The 22,937-nt window shown below is 35.5% G+C and overlaps 4 protein-coding genes and 1 pseudogene across 5 annotated transcripts; 4 read left to right on the forward strand and 1 right to left on the reverse strand.

The window, feature by feature from the left end:
* Window positions 1-1,108: 1,108 nt before the first annotated feature.
* Window positions 1,109-5,458, forward strand: LOC141700422 (elongation factor 1-gamma 3-like). Its single transcript, XM_074504199.1, has 8 exons — window positions 1,109-1,202; window positions 1,316-1,363; window positions 2,947-3,096; window positions 3,190-3,250; window positions 3,334-3,386; window positions 3,503-3,604; window positions 3,691-4,192; window positions 4,806-5,458. The coding sequence occupies exons 2-8, from the start codon at window positions 1,355-1,357 to the stop codon at window positions 5,183-5,185; spliced, it is 1,257 nt and encodes a 418-aa protein (XP_074360300.1). The 5' UTR covers window positions 1,109-1,202; window positions 1,316-1,354; the 3' UTR covers window positions 5,186-5,458.
* A 1,206-nt stretch (window positions 5,459-6,664) lies between these two features.
* LOC141700425 (putative 12-oxophytodienoate reductase 11) lies at window positions 6,665-11,243 on the forward strand. The gene is made up of 5 exons (XM_074504202.1): window positions 6,665-6,978; window positions 8,541-8,681; window positions 8,788-8,918; window positions 9,371-9,547; window positions 10,393-11,243. Exons 1-5 carry the CDS (start codon window positions 6,905-6,907, stop codon window positions 11,019-11,021), a joined length of 1,152 nt encoding a protein of 383 aa, XP_074360303.1. The 5' UTR covers window positions 6,665-6,904; the 3' UTR covers window positions 11,022-11,243.
* Window positions 11,074-16,149, reverse strand: LOC141700424 (protein GAMETE EXPRESSED 1-like). Of its 2 annotated transcripts, XM_074504200.1 has the most exons (8): window positions 16,095-16,149; window positions 15,202-15,271; window positions 13,908-14,420; window positions 12,867-13,454; window positions 12,654-12,780; window positions 12,390-12,576; window positions 11,885-12,032; window positions 11,074-11,814 (listed from the first exon to the last, which is right to left on the reverse strand). In XM_074504200.1, the coding sequence occupies exons 3-8, from the start codon at window positions 14,408-14,410 to the stop codon at window positions 11,562-11,564; spliced, it is 1,806 nt and encodes a 601-aa protein (XP_074360301.1). In that variant the 5' UTR covers window positions 14,411-14,420; window positions 15,202-15,271; window positions 16,095-16,149; the 3' UTR covers window positions 11,074-11,561. The 2 variants fall into 2 exon arrangements, with proteins under 2 accessions (XP_074360301.1, XP_074360302.1); XM_074504201.1 differs by lacking the exon at window positions 15,202-15,271 and having other exon boundaries at window positions 16,095-16,143.
* Window positions 16,150-17,488: 1,339 nt separating this feature from the next.
* On the forward strand, window positions 17,489-20,326 carry LOC141700432 (12-oxophytodienoate reductase 1-like). Its single transcript, XM_074504210.1, has 5 exons — window positions 17,489-17,648; window positions 18,426-18,566; window positions 18,703-18,833; window positions 18,988-19,137; window positions 19,511-20,326. Exons 1-5 carry the CDS (start codon window positions 17,575-17,577, stop codon window positions 20,110-20,112), a joined length of 1,098 nt encoding a protein of 365 aa, XP_074360311.1. The 5' UTR covers window positions 17,489-17,574; the 3' UTR covers window positions 20,113-20,326.
* A 706-nt stretch (window positions 20,327-21,032) lies between these two features.
* LOC141700420 (putative 12-oxophytodienoate reductase 11) lies at window positions 21,033-22,927 on the forward strand (annotated as a pseudogene).
* The last annotated feature ends 10 nt before the right edge of the window (window positions 22,928-22,937 follow it).

Raw genomic sequence — 22,937 nt, forward strand, 5'->3', positions numbered from 1 at the left:
TTCTCACCTGTAATTCACGGGGCGCAGTAATTTAAGGCAGTTGAACGTCAAAAAAAGGTAAGTAGCATAACAGTAAAGTAATGGTTTGAAGGCGACAAGTGAATGATACCTAGCAACACAACAGATTATGGAGGGAAATGTAACATATGTGACGTGAAAAAATTATCTCACAAAAATATGAGTTGCAGTATTATCTATATAATAATATATAAATTATATATTACTTACGATTACTAAATTATAAATTAGGAAAAAAAAATCTTTTAAGAATGTATAGTGGTGAAGTTAACCATGGATAATTTAAATTAGATGAAAATTTTAATATATGTTATATTAAAATTAAAAGTAACACATATTTGTAGAACACTTTTTGAAAAAGGACATATTTGAAAAAAAAACCTTCAAAAAAACCCAATTTTATTCTATAATAAAATTTATCTTTGGTGTTCCAACGAGTAGGGGTGAATAACGGGTCATTACTGAACTGAAGTGGAACCGAAAGAACCGAGAACTGAAATATGAATATTTTGAGAACCAAACTGAAACCATTTTTGTGGAAGAACCTAATCGTAAATTTTGGTTCAATTCGGTTCCAAACCGAATTTCTTTTAGTTCATATTTATTTATTTTGCATATTATTTTTATTCTAAATATTTTAGTTTTGACTAACTTTGATTTTTTATTCAGGGTAACTAGGTTAAATATTTTGGTAAGGGGTAAATCATTTTGTATTCGAATACTTTCAAAAATTCAATAAAAACTATATTAGTAAAAATAATTGACATTGTATATATTTAGATAAATGAATAATTTAGTATGACTTAATTATTTTCGTGAAATTTATTATAATATTATACCTGAGAAAAAAAATTATAATACAAATGTTGTATATATTCAGTTCGATCTTTACATTTTTTAAGTATTAAGAACTGAACTGAATAGAAAACCGAAATTTCTAGAAAATACTAATAATTAAGCCGGACCTCAATTAGATAACACTCGAACCGAAATCAAATCTCGATTTTGAACCGGGAAATGCGGACTTCTGCGCCAACGGGTACGAGCATATTCGAAGCATATTCGTAACCCGATCCAACACAACCCAGCAAGCCCAGGCCCAAGAAACTCAACATCCCCATATAAAAATCACACTCTCACAAACCCTAGCTCTCTCTCTCTAGCTTCTCTCTCCGCTTTTTTCTGTAAGTCCCTCGAACCCTTAACATTTTATTCACCTATACACACAAATCTTTGTATGTATATGTTCACATGTTTTGTAATTTTTAATATGTATATGTTTGTGAATGTATTGTAGATTTGAGCTTTGAAGTAGAGTCAATCTTCACTTGAAGCCATGGCTCTGGTAAGATCTTGACACCCTTTTGGATGAAATGTATGTGTGTATAGTTTGTATGTATTGATTTTACTGTTTTGTTGATTTTTTGTGTTGTGATTTGTTGGATTTTGTTGCTTGAAAATGTTTCGATTGTTTGTTGTAATCGGGGTTTATCTTAATTTTGTGTAATTACAGTAATTTAAGTGATTAGAGATAGTGTTATGTTTGGTTGATGCTGGTTTTGGTTATATATCGTAATTTGTGTAATTAGAGTAATCAGAAGTAATTAGAGATAGTGTTATGTTAGGTTGATGCTGGTTTCGAGTATTTATCGTGATCTGTGGTTTATTGTAAATTTGTGTAATTAGAGTAATTGAAGTAATTAGAGATGGTGTAATTAGAGTAATTGAAGTAATTAGAGATGGTGTAATTTTCGGTTGATGCTAGTTTCGAGTATTCATCGTGATACGTGTTTTATCTTAAATTTGGCTAATTGGAGTAGTTAGAGGTAGTGTTTTGTATTTGAAACGGAAATGGTGAAGGTTTGAGATGTATTGAATTGTGTTTGAATGTGTCTTGTTTTATTGTTGAATTTTAATGATTTAGGGTATATGATAATGGTTTTAGGAATGTAGTGGATCTCGGATCGGTTGTCTATTTGGGCTTTTTGTCTTGTTAGTTATTGCAGGATAGGCTGTTATGGTAAACTTTGAAACTTGTATTTGAACAAGCCACGGTGATGTTTCTTGTTTTGTTGTTGAATGGAATACCGTGGAATTCAGATGCATAGTTCTAAAGAAGTAGTGGATCTCGATCCCGCTTGTCTATTTGGGCTGCTTTAATGAAATTTAAGTGGATCAGTATGTTATTTAATATGGTGTTTCATTCGTTTGACTGGGGCTTATGATTTATGACCTGTATTTGGAATGCCTTTGGGCCTTTGGCCATGGTGAAGTTTTAAAATCTTACTGATATAACCTTAAGCGTGTCTAGTTTTACTGCTCAATGTGCTATAGCAACCCTACTTTATTCTAAATCTAGCATAGCCTGTGATGGCAAGCCTTAAAAAATATAGAATTCAGATATGTAGTTCTAGAAAATTAGTTAAAAAATGTGGTAGTAAGGTGTCTAAATTTGTATTCATCTTGCATCTTAATGTTATTATGTTAATTTAACCCCTTTACATAATTCGAAGAAAAAGAGCTTTATTGTTAATTATCAACAAATAAAGGAACCAAAAAAAGACTATACAAATAGTTGCAGTCGTGTTGTCATGCGATAGGGCATTAGGGATGGTTAAAAATGAATAGAGGCAACCTGTTCTTTTGTGGAGGTCTTTTTAATTAATTACACATCGAAAGAACATATGTACAGTAGTACTATTACTAATGATGCATAGATCTGCAAAATTTAAGATTTATTGTTACTATTTCAAGTGTAGAGTTTAAGTAAATGGTCACAAGTAGATCTTAAGGTCCCCGTGGCCCGTGGAGTGTCTGCTAGAATGTTTATAAATAAAATCTGGTGCATCTAAATATTGGGATAGATACATTGATAATATTTTGCATAATATAATAGTATCTAGTTTAACAAAGGTGCCTGGTTTTCAGATTTTGCATGCGGGAAATCCAAACAAAAATGCTTGGAAAGCACTTATTGCAGCAGAATATGTCGGTGTTAAAGTTGAACTGGTGAAGGAATTTCAGATGGGTGTCTCTAATAAGACACCTGAGTTCCTAAAAATGAACCCTATGGGAAAGGTAAGTGTTATCGGAATACAATATTTTCATGTAAACAGGTTTGTCTGCAATTTACTTTTAACCTGACGTGGTTTCTTTGTAATTCTGCATTAGGTTCCAGTGCTTGAAACTCCTGATGGTTCTGTTTTCGAGAGTAATGCTATAGCACGTTATGGTGAGTGAGAGATCATTTTGGTAAATGGTTTTAGGAATTCTGATATTCTGTGCTGACTGCGATTTTTTGTTTATGGTCTGCAGTTACAAAATTGAATCCTGAGAATTCCCTCTTTGGCTCTTCTCCAATTGACTATGTAGGTCATTTTGTTTCATCTCTTAATTCATATGCTGTCTATGTAATTAAAAAAAGTAAACATGTAATAGTTCAATGTAGAACCTAACTGTTTTATTTTAAAATTTGTCATGGCAGGGTCACGTGGAGCAATGGATTGATTTTGCATCTCTTGAGATAGATGCAAATATTGCCAAATGGTTATATCCTCGATATGGTTTTGCTCTGTACCTTCCTCCGGTATATGAGAGATCCTTATGTTTAACTTGTTTTTTGGTCTGCTATTTGTGAATTTAGTGGTTATTATTTTATTATTCTGCTTGCAGGCCGAAGAAGCTGCAATTGCTGCATTAAAGAGAGCACTAGGAGCTCTGAATACCCATCTTGCTTCAACCACCTACTTGGTCGGGCATTCTGTCACACTGGCTGATATTGTCCTTACTTGCAACTTGGCTCTGGGATTTGGTCGAATTTTGACCAAAAGTTTCACATCTGAGTTTCCACACGTAGAGAGATATTTTTGGACCCTTGTTAACCAACCCAACTTCTCCAAGATAATTGGCAAGCTGGAACAAGCAGAGTCCATCCCCCCTCTTCCTTCAGTGAAGAAGCCTGCTCAGCCTAAAGAAACTGCTAAACCAAAGCCTAAAGATGAGCCTAAGAAAGAAGCAGAAAAGCCTAAAGTTGAAGAGGCCCCCGAGGAAGAAGCACCAAAGCCAAAGGCTAAGAATCCACTAGATGCTTTGCCTCCAAGTAAAATGATACTAGATGAATGGAAGCGTCTGTACTCCAATACCAAGACCAACTTCCGTGAGGTTGCTGTTAAAGGTATTAATCATATCTATCATATATTTGTACTTATTGGCACCTCTTTCCTTTTTTTGTCCTCTTATGTCATTAATTTATTATGGTCAAGTAAGATTCTAGTTTTGACTACATATTATTTTGTTTTTGTTTTATTTCATTTTTGGTGGTTTTATATTAAGTTCTATTTCTATTTTGGTAGAGTCGTATGCATTATAGTATGACTTCCAATAAACATTAGAGTTGGATACGTGTTATGATGTAATTGTTCCAGAATATGTTCAGCTCTTGTATATGGTATTAGATAGCAAAGTTTCATTTTCTGACTATCCGTACCTGTGTATGTCTTTTACCACATTAATGTAGGAAGAAATTTGGCCTCCAGGTTTTTGAACATTCAGTGCTAATGAGTACTTAAAAAATATAGTTTTGAACCCTTGAAAGCCGTTGGTTGAAAGAAAATATACTTTTGTATAAACTTATTAAGCTGAAAATTTCAACTGATATGGTTACCTGCTTACCCCATTATAGTTGTTATTGTGCAAAGCTTATCACACTAGTTATTTGCTACTTTTGACGTCTTTTGGTCCACATAATTTAATTGATGAGTGATCAATACATATGTCCCTGTTTGCAGGATTCTGGGACATGTACGATCCTGAGGGATACTCGCTTTGGTTTTGTAACTACAAATACAACGAAGAAAATACCGTCTCATTTGTGACTATGAACAAGGTTGGTGGGTTTCTTCAACGTATGGATCTGGCTCGCAAGTATGCATTTGGAAAGATGTTGGTCATCGGATCTCAGCCACCATACAAGGTCCAGGGATTGTGGCTCTTCCGAGGGAAAGAGATTCCTAAATTTGTTATGGATGAGTGTTACGACATGGAGTTGTATGAGTGGACCCAGGTTGATATCAACGATGAAGCTCAAAAGGAACGTGCCAGCCAAATGATCGAGGATCATGAGCCATTTTACGGTGAGGATCTTTTGGACGCCAAGTGTTTCAAGTAATACATTCAAGTTACGACATGTCCTCAGAAATCTTTGAAGGCTATTCTACTTCTGGTACTTATAATACATTCAGGGTTATTACATGACCTCAGAAATCTTTGAGGCCAACTGTACTTTTCTGGAGTTTATTGTTTCTCTACAAATTATGCTGTTTAGCTATTTTCTTTTAGCAAGGTGATTGTATTTTTGGTGTGTGTTTAAATTAGCACTATTTGATCAGACTTTACAATAGTTTACTGAAGGATGTTATGGAAATTGTCACCTTATTCTGAATTTCAGTTGTCTACGAATTTTTCTGCCTTAATTCTATCTTAATCTTAATTTCTCTTGTTGAGAGTTGAGCTTGAGATGGGAGACATATCCTTTTTTAGTAGGAGAGCATTTTTTTTTGCATGGTTTGATGCACGAAAAGTCCGGGTTTGAAAATTTGGCCCGGCCTGATCCGGTTAAGGCCCGGACTTGGGGCCTCGACGGACCCTATTTTTTAGGCAAAGCCGGTCCGACTCAGTTAAAAAGCCCGGGCTTCGGTCTGTTCCAATTAAAAGTCTGAAAAAGCCCGGTTAAAATTTGATTATTCTAATATAATTTTCATATATTTATGAATTTACATTTACTATATATATAAATAATACTTTAAACACATATATATTTACCTATTCGTAATTAATAATATTATTTATATACTTTATTTGTAGGATTAATAAAAGAAGATATAGTAAGTACGAATAACATTGATAAAATATATTATTCTATAAAAATATTTATTTTTTGCCGAACCTAAATGTTTTCAACGTAATATTTTTATAAAATATTTCATGCAAATTAATATATTTTTACGATGATTTAGTTTTTAACATATATCGTCTTTATAATTTTTAATAAAACTTGATCCGATTTAAATTAGAAAAAAACTCAGCCCGATCCGAACCGGCTTGAAAAAAGCCCGATGAGGCCCGTCTCGAGGGCCCAAACATGCTCTGACATTTTCGGAAAGTCCGGCCCGGCAAAGTCAAAACCCGAAAAATCCGATCCGGTCAAAATCCGGACATTTTAAGATCGAGTCAAAAACCGGTCCGGTAGACCTTTTGTACATCACTAATGAGTACCAACATAAAATTAAAACAATTTTTAAAAACGTTGCTTGCAATGTTTTTATATTTAATTACTATGTTTTCTTCTGACTCCTGTAAAAATGATGTGACATACATAATTGGTTTTAGGAGGTATAAAATTATACATCGAATATTCAAACAAGTAATAGTAATAAAAATATGATAATAATAAAAAGAATAATAATAATAATTGTCGAATAAAAATGAAAAACTTTATTAACTGTGTGACAACCACAACATAGGTGCGCAAGGTATGCGTAATCACTGACGTGAATGAGAAAAGGAGAAGCATTAATGTTACAGTTGAAACTACAAAGTGCAACAAAGAATCATTAGTTATCAACTTGTCTAGGTTCATCTTGTTTCACATTTTGTCGTCATATACATACCCAGTTGGGGGGTCCATATTTAATTATTTTTATCAGTCACCAGAGAGAGAGAGCAGAGAGAGAGTGAGAAGAGAGAGAAGGAGAGAGAAGAGAGAGAGAGAGCAGAGAGAGAGTGAGAAGAGAGAGAGAGAGAGAGAGAGAGAGAGAGAAGAGAGAGAAGGAGAGAGAGAGAGAGAGAGTTGCAGCTGGAAAAAGAGATTCTGCAGTGTGAAAATATAATGGGAGAAGTTCCAGCCATGCATGTCCCTCTAATGACCCCGTACAAAATGGGCAATTTTCAGCTCTCTCATAGGTAATTTTTTACATTTTGATTTTTGTTGTTGTTGATGACTAATCACATGATTTATCTTTTCTTGTATTGATCATGTAATGCACTTTGTTATCAGTTTAATTAGGGGTTTATATATTTACTGAATGTGTCATGTGGGCTTAAATTGTTTGAGGTAGAAACATCTGTGATTGGTTTAGTTTAGGTCTTTGTGTCGGTGATTACATGTTGGATGGTGAATTGTTTGTGACATAATTCCCCGTTTGAGATGTCTTATAAGTAACTTATAAGTCCCTGTTTGATTTAACTTAAGCTTTCGATTTTTTAAAGGATAATTAAAATTCGACTCAACTTGTATAAGGTAGGGATTTGATTTAAGACATTAGTCAAATTCAGCAATTTGATGTATAGAAAACGTATGAAGATTTAGATCCATTTTCGCAGATTGTGAACCATGTATAGTTTAGTACATTGGTAGAGAACACGGGTAAGTCTTGATGTATAAATTGATTGGGAAGGGTAGAAGTGAACCGAGTAAAGATGTGAAATAGTGGTTGAAATGAGACTTCTATGCTAGAGATATGCTAGTTAACTGCAGCAAAAGGAGTGACTTTCTGTCTACATTTTAGAATTGTTGACTAATTGAATTGCCTTGACAAAAACTTCTGCTCCTTAAGTTTGGCCTTTTACACCCTCTCTAATTTGGTTCGAATTGTGAAGAAAAATATATTTCCTTTACATTAAGAAGACGATACTACCTTTTATATCATGCTGTTATATCATGCTATTAGCAGTTTGTGAAGCTTTGCTAATCTTGATTCTGAGAATTATATTAATACTAGTTCAAGCTTCTGCTTCCCGAACATATCAATTTTTTATAAAGGCATTGTTAGTTAAGGTTTCCCAGGATTGCAGTGGATCCTCACTCCTAAGCCGTGTGAGAGTCTTTATTTAGAGCAAGTCCAACAGCTCCCTTATATGAGCTCTTAAGTTCAATTATAAGGATTTTGACAAAAAATGGCACTCTTGGAGTGTCTTAGTACTTCCTTATATCACTAAGACATGAGCTTCATTCTTTATCTTTAAGGAACTTCTAGTGCTCCCTTATAACATTTTTAGGAATAAAAAATTCATTTCTCTATCTTCTTTTTACATTTATCTCTCTCTTTGTTCCACTTTTTGTCCATATCTTTTCAAATTTATTAATATAATGATAATAAGGAAGGTAAGGATCATTGTTGGAGTTGAAATTCATAATAATGTCCTAAATCACTAAGAGTTAATATTTTATAATATTTATAAGAAAACCACTAGAACACTGTTGGACTTGCTCTTGGATGCTTAGTCTTTTCGGTCCATATATTAGTTTAATTTTTCATGTTCTCATTGTATGAAGTTTATGATAAAAGATGGAGGGTATGTCTTGTATCTTATACTGTACACGAAGTGCAATAGTGACTAGTGAGTGATTTTTACAATGAAAGTTCTATTTTTTGATCGAGGAGTTTTGTTTGTCTGACACATGTATTGGCCAAAAAGCCTTTACAGTTGCTCCTTGTAATAGTTTCACCTTTCATTTCCTACAGAGTAGTTCTGGCACCTCTGACAAGACAAAGATCATATGGAAATGTTCCTCAGCCCCATGCTGTATTATATTACTCCCAAAGAACCACAAAAGGGGGCCTTCTGATATCTGAAGCCACGGGAGTTTCTGACACTGCTCAAGGGTAAACTTGCTAACTGCGGTGGCTTTCGTATTCTGACTAATATAGACAATGTAAATGCAAGTATTTGGCATCATTAGATTGTAATTGAGATAACTTTTGATTGTAGGTATCCAGATACACCTGGTATATGGACAAAGGAACAAGTCGAAGCCTGGAAACCCATTGTGGATGCTGTTCATGCCAAAGGCGGTATATTTTTTTGTCAGATTTGGCACGTAGGGAGGGTTTCTAACACGGGTAATACTCTTGACTGATTGTTTCCATTTAGGTTTTTTCATTTTTATGGTGTGATTCTAGCTATTGTGGTTTTAATTTATGTAACAAGAAAAGAAGCTGGAACTTTTTAAATTAATGACTGTACCTAATAATACGTATGAAATTGAGGAATTTATTTTCTTTGCGTGAAATGAAGGTTTATCTAGTTTAAACATTTGAAACAACATCCAACTGTTGGTCGTTTTATCTCTATATGTTGCAGCTGTTTTTTCCCCACAAATTTAACTTCAAGCCTGTTGGCGGAAAACTTTAAAAAGGCATACGCCGCATACCTGGTTGAAAAGATTGGGAAAACTTATTTTATTTTTGTCCAACTAGTTCAACATTTTGCACTTTCCTAAAGAAATGGAACTGATTAAATAGTGTTTGTATCAAATAAGAATATCTTCACTCACTTTGAATTGTTCTTGCAGGTTTTCAGCCAAATGGACAGGCTCCAATCTCTAGCACAGACAAAGGGATTACCCCTAAAATTAGAGCTAATGGCGTTGATGTTGCACAATTTACGCCTCCTCGACGACTGACTACTGAGGAAATTCCTCAACATATAAATGATTTCAGACTTGCTGCAAACAATGCTATGGAAGCTGGTATATTTTCTAAGTTTCAGCTAAATTATATATATGTATAACGTTGAACTAATACTGTACTCTTATCACTTGAAAAAATCACATTCCCATCTAAACTAGAAACGCGAGGATTAGGGGTGTAGTCGAGCCGAGTCGAACAGTCAGGCTTGGCTCGAGCTCGATTAAAAAGTCCAGGCTTGAGCTCGAGTTCGGGCTCGCCGTATCCTTTAATTTCAAGCAATGAAGATCGGTTCGTCAAAATTTCGATGAAATGATTTCACCAAATTTTGACAAAAACTTGAAATATGATCGGTTCGGCTTGAGTTCGATTCGATTAAATATATATTGAGGATGCAGTTTACTTCCATGTATGCCTCAAAAACTAGTGAGCAGTATTTTGAGGTGCAGTGTCAATAGGATATTTTTATCTTTTAGTATCGTGAATAGAAATGAGATCCTTTTGGCATGTTCTGTCTTTCACTATACAGTACTATGAACCTGATTTTTTGTTTACGGAAACCTGGTTCAGTTTCTTTCATAAATGAAAATCTCTTGTTGACCCTTAATGTGAATCTATAATCTTATTTTTTTACAGATTTGATTTTTGATGATATAAATTTAATTATTGAATTAAATCAGTCTAGAATTGTCACTTACAAGGAGTACTATGTCAGAAAATTTATGATTCGATAAGATGAACTATATATATATTGGCTTCTGCAATTTGACCTCACAACGTTCAAAACCAAAATCGAGGAGTTTCTTTTGGAACGGTGGAATTATATAGTTCTAAAGAATCTGTTTGGTTATGGTTATTTTGCATGGATGTGATTCGGTTGCATTGATTTTTTTTCCCCTTAATTCAGGTTTTGATGGAGTTGAAATCCACGGTGCTCATGGTTACCTAGTAGACCAATTCTTGAAAGATCAAGTCAACGATCGAACAGACAAGTATGGAGGCTCCTTGGAGAACCGCTGCAGATTTGCTCTAGAAATTGTTAAAGCTGTGTCAGAAGAGATAGGCGCAGACAGAGTAGGCATAAGGCTTTCACCCTTTGCAAATTACATGGAATCAGGGGATTCGAATCCGGAAGCTTTGGGGCTTTACATGGCGGAGTCCTTGAATAAATACAATATTCTCTTTTGCCACATGGTTGAGCCTAGGATGAAAACCGTGGGAGAGAAAGCCGAGACTCCCCACAGTCTTGTGCCTATGAGAAAAGCATATCATGGTACTTTCATTGTTGCTGGAGGCTATGGCAGAGAAGACGGTAATAATGCTGTGGCTCAGAACCGTGCAGACCTTGTTGCTTACGGTCGACATTTTCTGGCCAATCCAGACCTACCAAAGCGGTTTGAGCTTGATGCACCTCTCAACAAGTATGATAGAAGCACATTTTATTTATCCGATCCGGTTGTTGGTTACACCGATTATCCATTTCTCGATGAAACAAAAACTGCTCAACTGACAAAACACGAAAAGAAAGAAGCCTGATGTGTTTACTGTTTCCCCTTTTCTGCTATTGATTTGGGGGTTAGTGTGTGTGTCTGATGCAAGTAGCATCTATTCTTAATTCTACTAGTCAGTCCAGCTTAATGTGAATTAGAAAAACTTGTTGCATTGTATCACTTGTAATTGTGATGATATAAATTTGGCCAAGTTTATAGCATTTGGCCTATGAATAGTTAAAAATGATAAGAACTCTATTTGAGTTGATCAGATTGCCTGCTTACAATAGAAATTCAGAAAAGATATAACAAAAGTTGAGCTAGCCCTTTTCTGATACAAAGACAATAGAGATAAAAAAGGATGAACAAGATTGCCATCTTGAGATTTATGTTTGCTCCAAAGTTAGATCATTTCATACATGAAGATTAGTCTTGTAAGAGTCCTCTCCTACTATAATTGGAGTTTGTTTTAATGCTATTGGTATTTCAGAAAAAAGGGTCATTTCAGAGCAAACCAAAGCTTCTTAACAGCCAACCTTCTCAAAGTAAATCAGTGATCAGAATCAAAGATACCTGCTCAAGACTACTAATGATGTCGATTCCGTAGATTATATCTTCTGGTAGTTGTAGAGGATACAATCGAATTCTCTCCAACTTCCTCTGGAACCATAAAGTCAGGATCTTCCAATTTGTCGACGTCTTCTGGCAAGTCTTTATCAACCCAGGCAGACCATTCGTCATCGCTGTCCATGTCCTGTGTCAATTCTTTATGCTTTTGCATGAAATTGAGCTTCTCCACTAGTGTTAGAAGCATCTGATGGTTCAGTGTCTCATAGTCCCTGCATATTTCATATTATATCAGATACTCAGAGTTGTATAAAGGCTTAATTAATCTATTTTAAGTCTCACCTGTATGTGTAAATTGCATATAGCAGCTGAAATGAAGCAAGAACTGCAAACACCAGCCTGATCAAATTTGTTAACCATGCACGATTGTCGATGCCATCTGTCCAATACTTCAGAACTAAAAATTCAATCAAGAATGTAGCACATAAACCTGCACATTTATGAACAAACAAATGACTGATGTTAGGATAAAGATGCAACTAGCTAGGTTCAAAGTTTTGTCGAAAGGCTTAATGACCTTTTAAACCTCAAAATTTGCATCAATATACCCATCAGCCCCTGTAGTTCATTAACGTTCAGGTATTGAAAATGTAACCTTTTACCCTTAAACCGGCCGGTTTTCACCCAGTTTTTTTTCCCCGATCCAATGGTAAAAAAACACATTTTGGATACCCGATGGCTGAAAAGTTACGCTTTAAAACTTCGGGGTGGGTTTTATGATTACACTGGTGCAAACTTTGAGAACGAAAAGGTCATAGAGCCTTGTCAAAATTATGAAGATATATACCCATATAAAGCCTAGGCCTCATAGTGTATGTCTGCTTAGTACTTGTGAACATGTAGATGATGAAAATTGCTATCGAGTACACTATGAATGCTTTGATAAGTCGGGATTCGAGAAGAATGGCATTATGCAGAGCAAAGAGTTTGTCTATTGCAAGAAACATGGTTGCTTGCTTTGATTCAAAGGCTTCCTGCAAAGCAATAAAAACAATTACATAACATCTAGGTGTATGCATTGATAACATTATATTATCTATTAGAAACTTACCTGAGCAGCCAAAATATTCCCTGAGTTCTCGACCAAACGATCATGAGCTAGTTCCAGTTGTTTTTGTCGATTTAAAAGCTCTTCTTGCTGCCTGTGACCAAATTCAGCTAATTGTTGCATAATGACTCTGCAGGAAATAATTACAGAAATGACTTGGTTAGCACTGAAATTCCTAATGAGTGCAAGTAAAACATCTGTGTTTACGGAGCTTACTTGCTCTCTTGAAGTGCTTGAGACATAAAATCATTCAGACTACGCAGACCTTCAACAGCTTCTGATTGTCCAGCTAGAAGCTCATTTTGCCTATCAAGGGTAACTTCTGTTACATTCCCAATGTCTTCAGCTGTGGTCTGCAAAATACTCATCTTCGATGACATTGAATCCCCAACCTTAATGATGTGACTTTGTATTTCTACCGTTCTATTTCCCAAGTGACTAATGTCTTGGTCTAATTTATTGTGAGAATCATGAAGCATTATCATTCCCTCTTCCAGTGTTTCAAGCATCTTCCCTTGTCCTACACGAAGTTCTTGTTGTGAAGTTGCTATCCCTGCAGATAGCTCATAAACTGCTTCAGAATTAGTTAACACATGATTCACATTGTCTCCAACGTTTTTCAAGGTCTGAGCCACTTGGTTGGTACGGAGATCAACCATCGATAAAGATTCTTTGATTTGACCCGAGCTCTCTATTAGTTCATCTGCTCGCTCTTCTATATTCTTAATCTTGGTTTCAGTAGTTTCTGCGGTGTCCTTCAATTCATTCACCAACCTCTCCATTTGGCGCTTAAATGCATCAGCCCTGACATTAGGAACACACAACTATATTAATTTCTGTTAAAGTGTATAAGATCCTGTTCGAGCCTTCCTCTACCACCTTAAGGTTTTAGTGTGATTGGTTACTTAACATGATATCGGAGCTCGGTTTAGGGAGAGATTTGTCGTTGTCAATCGTAGCGAAAAGTATTGTACGATTGAGGGGGAGTGTTAAAGAGTATAAGATCTTGTTCGGGCCTTTCTCTATCACCTTAAGATTTTAGTACGATTGTTTACCTAATAATTTCTACTCATAATGTTAGTAAGTACAAAATTCTAGTTGAGTTTATGCCCCAGTCATACAAACAACAATACAAAGGCAGAGAATGATTACAAAGGAACAAGTATGACAAATAGAATTTACGCAAACATACAATGAGAAACAGATACTTGCTATATTTTGAAAACACAAATGCTTATTAAGGAGATGAATACTCACTGTAATTGATGGCATATGGAGTTGGTTTCAAGGTAAAACTCGAGATAAACTTTATGAGCATTCTCATCTAGTTTTTTACGACAGCTCTTCATGGAAGATTTCACATCACAGTGAGGAAAATCAAGCCTTCCAGAGTCCCTCTGATAGCAATCACTGAGATGCCAAGCAAGCCTAGCCCGCATCTCTTCACCAGCAAGAATCTCCGAACACCCTGCAAACAGATTCTTATAAGCATTTTGCCAGCAAGAATCCGAGGACACCAACTTTCTTCTCGCGTTCTCCACCAAATTCTTTCCCTTCTGATTATTAAGAGGCTCCATGGAGAACTCTGCTACCACATCCTTAGAAATGGCCTCTGTTTCTTGGTACTGATCATTCCCATGAGCCTCTTTAGACGAAAACCACCAACCTGCCACCGACTGATTGATGTGCAAAATCATGACAAAAGCCAATACGAGTTTGAAATAAATCATTTCCATTTCAGTTCTTTTCCTAGTTATCATTCTTTTTAGCCTGCAAATCAACAAAACAAACACTGATTTGCAAAGATGGTCCGAGAAATATTAGTACTTCATGTAAAACTACAATCTGATTCTCTAACAATCTTATAATAGCAACTAATTTTTCAAGATTCATGCCAGCAACTACAGAAGGAAAGGCGATAAACGAATTTTGTAACTACAGAAACAACATAATTAGCCTTAAAGACAGGTAATAATCAGAAACAAAGGCCTCTAATTTCCATTTTCGACACTTTAACCAAACTCCAGAGTTCAGACACATTCTTATGACATGAAAACCAACCCAAACTCATATCAGAAAATTCATCGAAAGACGAAAATTCGCACCAAAAACAGAATTAACAGGGCAAATTTCAGTAAGCAAGTGTACAGAATTCACTGTTCCTCCTTAGAAGCCAATGAGTTCTCAAACATAAAAACCAAACATAATTCCGCAGAGTCTACGAGGTTAAGATGTATGCAGACCATATCACTAATATGAAACCATACAACAGTAATAACGTCATAAAAACAGTAAATACCAATGTGTTCTCAAATAAAACACCTTAAACCACTTCTGAACCTTGAAAAACACCACAATATTAAATCAAATTAAACATGCAAAACAACATACATACATATGTACCTTATTTGCAATTAGGGAGTATCTAGTGAGGGGCACGAGGAACACCATACAACAAATTTTTACATTTTTTCACGATTAAAATTATTAAAAATATATGAAAGTACCCCGAGAATTTAAAAATATGAAAATATATTCACAAAATATAGACCGTGTCTCCCAGAGTTTGATTCCTGGTTCCGTCCCGGTATGCAACCAAGCCAAGGATGTCTAAAATAGTCCTGTTTAAATAGCAGATCAAAAAAATTTATCACCTTGTCACAACCTAGCTATGAATAAAATATAGTATTTTATTAATGGCTTGTATGAATGTGTATATATAGGTAGAATTTAGAAGGCCAAAACTTAGGCGCCAAGTTGTGTTGCATTGCATGAAAGTAACAGGGGGAGAATAGATAGCTGATGGGGATTTAGTATATGGACATATTTGTCACACACGTTACATATAAAGTGACTTGGAAAAAAATGTATTTAGTATCTTTACTAAATCATTATTTTATTATTATGTTTAGTATTCTGCTAAAATTAAAATAGTGTTATGATAATTTAGGAGAGTTGTAAAAATAATAACTAAAAATAAATATTATTTTTTTTAAAAATATAAAAATTAAGTATAGTTTAAAAACGAAAAATGGAGATTATAAGAATTTATTTATTTATTAATGTAATAAACTTTAAGTTATATGAAATTTTAATGGAGAGGTTTTGGCAAAAATGAAAGGAATATGTAAGAAGTTAGAAAGGACAGAAACAAGTTTGTTTCCTTAAACAAACAAACTTACGATGATTTCTTAGTTCAAGTGCGCATGATTATCAGGAAAAGCAGAGATTGAATAGGATAAAAAAAGGTGGAGAGAGAGCGAGAGAAAGGGACAGAGAGGGAGAGAGAGGGAGAGAGGGAGAGAGACAGAGAGAGTGGGAGACAGGGAGAGAGAGAGGGAGAGAGAGAGAGGGAGGGAGAGAGAGAGGGAGAGAGAGAGAGGGAGAGAGGGAGAGAGAGTGGGAGACAGGGAGAGAGAGAGAGAGAGAGAGAGATGACATTACCTGTGGGAAGGCGAAGAACAAGACGGAAGAGTACAATCTACTAAGCACAAGTTGTACAAATTTAAATAGTACAAATAAGAAAACCGTTAGACCAATAGGCACGTGACTTTTGGATTATGTAACTGAAGTGTGTAACATTTGATGCCATTAATATTGGTGTCTTTTTGTACCAAATCTTTTCATGTTCAGATAATTAAATTGCCCGGAAAATATTCGTTATATTTGGATGATGTAGTTCGTTGATTAGTTCGATCAGTTGTGGATAAATAACTAATTCCCGCAAAAACCGCCCGCACCGCATCAATCCGCACCGCAAAATGTGGTTTTTAATTTTCGTGGTGCGGTTTCGGTTTGAGTTTGAATTTTTAATAAACCGCGCGGTGCGGTGCGGGTTGTGATTTTAAATTTTTGAAGTGCGGTTCAAACCGCACCGCACCGCACCGCAATATTTAATATATATATAATACTTATATTTCATGATTTTATTTATTAAGTCTGATTTCATTTAACATACTAGGAGTGCTTGCTTAGTGATCATCTTGTTTCTGTAAGACCAATTACTGCGTAGTGATCATCCTATTTGTGTTTCTTCACAAATAATGAGACACATAATACAAAACCACCTATTTAATAGTTAACTCATTTAATTGCCGAGCCAAACTTCTACGTTAAACTTTACGGTGTGGAATTTCTAATTTGTATTATTGAAGAATATTGGCGACTTTGTTATATTATTCGGAAATTTAATTAAATTTAAGTTTTGTATTTATTTAAAATTTTGGAACGTGTAATGTATAAACCGCAGTGAACTGCACCACACTGCACCGCATTTTTGTGTTGTGGTTTATGCGGTTTTTGAGGGTACGCGGTGCGGTTGCGGTTTGGAAATTTGATCAAACCGCATGTGCGGTTTGGTTTGCGGTTTGAGGTTTGGAAATTTGATCAAACCGCATGTGCGGTTTGGTTTGCGGTTTGAGAAAAAACCCGCACCGCACGCCGGGGGTTTTGTGATTTTCCATCACGGTTTTTCAATTTTTATGCAGTTCAAGATTTGTTCTATACGAGATTAGATAAACTCGAATTCGGATGTAGTATAATCAAATAAATTAAAACATCGAATTTCAGACAAACTTTTCGATTCTGTGTGAAATCAAAATTGAGCAGCCTTGAGTGATTTCACAGGCTGTACAAATCAAACGTCATGACAGACGTGAATGAGAAACGGAGGAGAACTATAGTTGGACGGTTGGTCCAAAAAATCAAAATTGTGCAAGAAAGGCAAAGGGGTGATCAACTTGTCCAGGTTCATCTTGTTTCACATTCTAGAATCATCTATTTGTATCAGTGGACTTTCTGCATTTTCCTCTATAAATACCCTGTTGAAGGTTCTGTATTCTAATTATTTACACATCTTTTTGGTATAGATTAAACATTAACACACATCAAGAAAAGCAGAGAATAGTTGAAAGTGTGAAAGATAATGGGAGAGTTGCAGACCCTTCAAGTCCCTCTTATTACTCCTTACAAAATGGGCAACTTTCAGCTTTCTCACAGGTATCTACATTTTCAGATTTTTTTTTTGGTTGGATAATTGTATGTTTGATCTTTACGGAAATTGATCATGTAATGTAGTCTGTTGCATGTCTCGTGAATTCACGTTTGGGTTTATTTTTTGTTTCGTGAATAATCAAACCAAACCAAACATACTCGGTATATCCTGCTCACAGAGCATTATCTAAGAAGGGTGAAACTTATGCATGCGTTGCCTTTACTTGTTAACTTCGAAGAATAGAGAGGTTATTGACTTATTTCTGGTATGGAGTCAAATTATTTGAGGTGAAAATCGGAAAAATGACATGAATTTCTATGTTATGCTTTTAACATTTTGTGGTACTGTGCTATCATGAATTTCAATGTCATAACAGTTTGTTGTACTATGTGCTATCTTAGTTTTGAGAATCATAATAGGATATTATTTAGCTTGAGAACTACTTAATTCACACTAAACTGTCTTTTAATCGTATTTGGAGCCTTGGCGCCTGCCTTGGATTCCATTGGATCCTTTGCAGTGATAGAGTTTCTCGGATCCTATATTGTTCTGCACACCGTTATGGTTAATGATATTAAGCATTTGAAGCATTTGATCTGCGGTTGTAAAACATTAGACTCTCTATTGATAAGCATATGAAGCATTTGATCTGTGGTTGTAAAACATTAGACTCTCTGCATGTTTCCCATAATTAGTGTGGAGTCAGTTCTTCTTTGTTCATTTAAGTGGCCAAAAAGCTCATAGTTGCTCCTTCTAATAGTTTCACCCTCCATTCTCTACAGAGTAGTATTGGCACCTTTGACAAGAATAAGATCGTATGGCAACGTTCCTCAGCCCCATGCTGCATTGTATTACTCCCAAAGAAGCACAAAAGGAGGGCTTTTGATATCTGAAGCTACTGGAGTTTCTGACACTGCCCAAGGGTAAATTTGTTACATCGGTAGACACTGTAGTTTGTGTGATTGTTTTCAGTCGGCTGGGCATTCTGGATACTGAGACAGATGTAAATTGCATGATTTGATGTCATTAGTATATAGTGAAGATGCCTTTTGTTTGCAGGTATCCAGATACACCTGGTATATGGACAAAGGAACAAGTTGAAGCCTGGAAACCGATTGTGGATGCCGTCCATGCCAAAGGTGGAATATTTTTTTGTCAGATATGGCACGTTGGGAGGGTTTCTAATACAGGTATATAAACTTATGACAAATTATCTCCTTGGATCTTTTTTGTCATGGTTTTACTTTAAGTATTATGGTCTCAACCATTGTTGCGAGAATAAAATATAGAATTTAAAGTTTAACTGTGATTTAAGGTAAAATTAACTTTGAATTCTTCGTGTAGGTTTTCAGCCAAATGGACAGGATCCAATTTCAAGTACAGACAAGAGAGTCGATGATGCACAATGTACTCCCCCACGACGACTGAGTACAGAGGAAATTCCTCAGATCATTAATGATTTCAGACTTGCTGCTAGGAATGCTATGGAAGCTGGTATGGCTTTTAAGTTCTGAAGTTCAGCTAAATCTGCTTTGTTAAATAATATGACACAGATCAAAGAGATACTCTAATCAGTTCGGGAAATCACATTCCCCTTTAAAATAGAAATGTAGGGGCATATTTTTCTTATGTATATATGTTGAAAACTAATGCAGTAACTTAAGTTGCAGTGACCTGATAAGCGAAGAATCCTACACTGTTAAGTTTTTTTCTTATTATGTTTTAGTAAACCAATTTAGAGTTGCTACCTTTGTCATACGAGGAATCCTCTGTTGACCTTAAGTGATTTTGTGAAGTCTGAAAACTCAATACAGACGCCTAGGATTTAGTTAAATTGATGCTTGGTTTTTCCTTGATTAAAATTTAGGTTTCGATGGAGTTGAAATCCATGGTGCTCATGGTTACCTAATAGACCAGTTCTTAAAAGATCAAGTCAATGACCGAACAGACAAGTATGGGGGCTCCTTGGAAAACCGCTGCAAATTTGCTCTGGAAATCGTTGAAGCTGTGTCAGAAGAAATAGGGGCAGACAGAGTAGGCATAAGGCTTTCGCCCTTTGCAAATTACATGGAATCAGGGGATTCAAATCCAGAAGCTTTGGGACTCTATATGGCCAGTTCCCTGAATAAATACAACATTCTCTACTGCCACATGGTTGAGCCAAGGATGAAAACCATGGGAGATATTTCCGAGAGTCCCCAGAGTCTCGTGCCTATGAGAAAAGCATTTCATGGTACTTTCATTGTTGCTGGTGGTTATGGTAGGGAAGATGGTAATAATGCTGTGGCTGAGAACCGTGCAGACCTTGTAGCATTTGGTAGGCCTTTTCTGGCAAACCCGGATCTTCCAAAGCGGTTTGAGCTTAATGCTCCTCTCAATAAGTATGATAGAAGCACATTCTACTTATCTGATCCGGTTATTGGATATACTGATTATCCATTTCTTGATGAAACAAGTATTGCAAACTGAAGAATCTTGAAGAACAAAGCTTAGTGTGGTTATTGTTTTGTGTTTTATAAATACAATTAGCATCTATTCATTCTATTTATATTAAAAGTTGGTCTAGCTTGTTTGGATTGAAAAACTTGTTGCATTGTATTACTTGTGATGATATAAATTTGTTGAAGTTTATAGCATCTGCCTCGCAATGAATAATTAAGAATGATGCACTACATTATATTGTTCTTGTAGTTTCAATCAGATTGTCTGCCAGCAAACATGATTTGACAAGTACTGTCTTATTTCCTAGCAATCACATCTTTTAGAGAAAACAACTGAAAACAACTGCCGTGTTATCCCTTTGGTTGAAAAAGCTCGAGAAAGTTTTAGGCCATCGATACATTTTCTATCTTTTCTGGGTAAATAACTTCTCTTAGTATCATTCTTGGCCGGTTGGGGCATAAGGTTTCAATAAATTCAGATGTTTTTTTTCGGGGGAAGAAAAATGGCTCGGGGTAGGATTTGTCAAAATTCTGGAGTCTCTTCCCTGTCCCTGCCTCTGTCCCTGAATCGAATACTAAAAAACTCTTCTCAGTTCTTATAGATGGTCTTGAGTATGCATGATCATGATATTCTCAACAACTCTCAATATACTCGATACCTACCAACAGATTTTGCATTCAGCACACTTGCATAATTTAATGCTAAATGATCAAATCACTTATGATTGAATTATAGAGATGTATCAGCATTTCCACAAGTATGCTCTGGTATAAATCGATGTATTAGACTAAATACGAGATAAGTGCTTGCTTTCTAAGGTTTGTGGCCAAGAACGTTTTTTTTAGCACCAGAATGAAACCTGTAACTTCAACTACTCTGTTTAGAGCAAATTAAGGTATAGGAGAAAATAGCTGACGCGCCAGATTTGAACAAAGTACAATTACAGAATGGGCAACTTTCAGCTTTCTCATAGGTTTGTGAATTTATATTCAAGCTTTAATCACATTGATCATGCATGCAATGCTCTTTGATGTTTGTTTTATATGTTCTTGGTTCTGTAGTATTATGCGGATTTAAGTGTTTGAACGATAACCAGTTGCTGCAGGTTTCAAAATAATATTTGCATGGTAAATTATGTTTGGCATTGTGGATTCGTGTGTTGATTCAGCCTAAAATTTTAACTATCTTGAAGTATGAAGTTGATATGGCACTATTGTTTGTATTCGACATGTTTGAAGTATAAAAACCAGAGGAAGTTCCAGTTCACAAAATTGCAGTAGTCATTATGATTATAAAAGCACTTAGAATTTGGTTCATTTTTAGGAAGTAGAGGTTATCTCTTGAACCTATGTTGTTGTGCACAGTGTAATAGACAACGACTTTTTTTCCATGACTGCAAATTTAGATTCTCGTTATGCTTCCTGTAATCTGTGTAGGCTGAGTTTTCTTTGTTTAAAAATTTTGCAGTTGCACAGCACCTTGTAATAGTTTTACCCCTCCATTTTCTACAGAGTAGTTTTGACACCTCTGACAAGACAAAGATCTTATGGAAGTGTTCCACAGCCCCATGCTATGTTATAATATTCACAAAGAACCACAAAAGGTGGTCTTCTGATATCTGAGGCCACCGGAGTTTCTGACACTGCCCAAGGGTAATTATGATCTATGTGATTGTTTTCAGTCTGGTTTTCTAGATATTATAGACAACTACAAAATAAAATTTTGGATATTATTAGTATTAATGAAGATGGCTTTTATTTGAAGGCATACAGATACACCAGGTATATGGACAAATGAACAGGACATATCTTTCATTCATATTTACCTCACTAGTAAGCAGTAACCTGAGTTGCAGCAACACAAAAATTTCTCTAAGAGGTAAAACACAAGGACATTTATATGTTTTAGTATATTTTATCGAGATGGAAGCCAAGCAAGCCAGAAGCTATGCTGCTTCATTTTTCGATTCTAGAACTGATCCTCTTAAACGATCAGGTTCTAGACCTAGGAGTTATCGCACCCTATGCATGACATTTGGACTCTTCTGAGAAGCTCCCCAGCTTATGAGACTTTTTTTGAGCTCAGCTTTGTTGTTGCTACCTCAATCATACTTAAAAATCTTTTGTTAATATTGACCTTTTAGATCTAGTGTGTAAAATATGGAAGTTCATTGATGAATCTTCTTCTAATAAATTAGAAGATAATATAGTTAAGAAGTATTAACACCTTTTTTAAATGGTTTACATATATTATGAACTTCAGATATTTGCTATTCTGATTTTGATATACAATTTTAGTAGCTAGAATTCAACTGCATTGATGCTTTGTTTTTCTTTAATTAAAATCTAGGTTTCGATGGTGTTGAAATCCATGGTGCTAACGGATACCTAATAGACCAGTTCTTGAAAGATCAAGCCAATGATCGAACAGATAAATATGGAGGCTCCTTGGAGACCGCTGCAGATTTGCTCTGGAGACTACTGAAGCTGCAGAAGAGATAGGAGCAGACAAAGTAGGAATGAGGTTTCTATCTTTTCAGACTATTTAGGATCAGGAGATTCAAATCCAGAAGCTTTAGGGCTCTATATGGCAGAGTCTTTGAATAAATACGACGTTCTCTGCTGCCACATGATTGAGCTACACATTTTATATACCTGATCCAGTTGTTGGCTACACTGATTATCCGTTTCTCGTTGAAACAATTACTGCTTGAGTGAAGAAACAAAAGAAAAAAGAAGCTTAATGTGGTAATTATTTCCCCTTTTTGTAAGTGAATTGGGGATTATCGTGTTTTTCAGAATGCAATTACCTTCTATTCATGTTTGTTCTACCTGTTAGTCGTTCTTGCTTAG

This window comes from Apium graveolens, unplaced genomic scaffold (assembly GCF_009905375.1).
Source record: "Apium graveolens cultivar Ventura unplaced genomic scaffold, ASM990537v1 ctg2319, whole genome shotgun sequence".
NCBI classification, from domain to species: domain Eukaryota; kingdom Viridiplantae; phylum Streptophyta; class Magnoliopsida; order Apiales; family Apiaceae; genus Apium; species Apium graveolens.

Coding starts and splice junctions, on each gene's coding strand:
- LOC141700422 (XM_074504199.1), top strand. Junction 3,097..3,189: donor AAATGAACCCTATGGGAAAG/GTAAGTGTTATC, acceptor ATTCTGCATTAG/GTTCCAGTGCTTGAAACTCC. Junction 3,251..3,333: donor TAATGCTATAGCACGTTATG/GTGAGTGAGAGA, acceptor TATGGTCTGCAG/TTACAAAATTGAATCCTGAG.
- LOC141700425 (XM_074504202.1), top strand. CDS start 6,905: ATGGGAGAAGTTCCAGCCATGCATGTCCCTCTAATGACCCCGTACAAA. Junction 6,979..8,540: donor AATTTTCAGCTCTCTCATAG/GTAATTTTTTAC, acceptor CATTTCCTACAG/AGTAGTTCTGGCACCTCTGA. Junction 8,919..9,370: donor AGGGAGGGTTTCTAACACGG/GTAATACTCTTG, acceptor TTGTTCTTGCAG/GTTTTCAGCCAAATGGACAG.
- LOC141700424 (XM_074504200.1), bottom strand. CDS start 14,410: ATGATAACTAGGAAAAGAACTGAAATGGAAATGATTTATTTCAAACTC. Junction 12,781..12,866: donor CAAGCACTTCAAGAGAGCAA/GTAAGCTCCGTA, acceptor TATTTCCTGCAG/AGTCATTATGCAACAATTAG. Junction 12,033..12,389: donor GAGGCCTAGGCTTTATATGG/GTATATATCTTC, acceptor ATAAATGTGCAG/GTTTATGTGCTACATTCTTG.
- LOC141700432 (XM_074504210.1), top strand. CDS start 17,575: ATGGGAGAGTTGCAGACCCTTCAAGTCCCTCTTATTACTCCTTACAAA. Junction 18,567..18,702: donor GTTTCTGACACTGCCCAAGG/GTAAATTTGTTA, acceptor TTTTGTTTGCAG/GTATCCAGATACACCTGGTA. Junction 18,834..18,987: donor TGGGAGGGTTTCTAATACAG/GTATATAAACTT, acceptor TTCTTCGTGTAG/GTTTTCAGCCAAATGGACAG.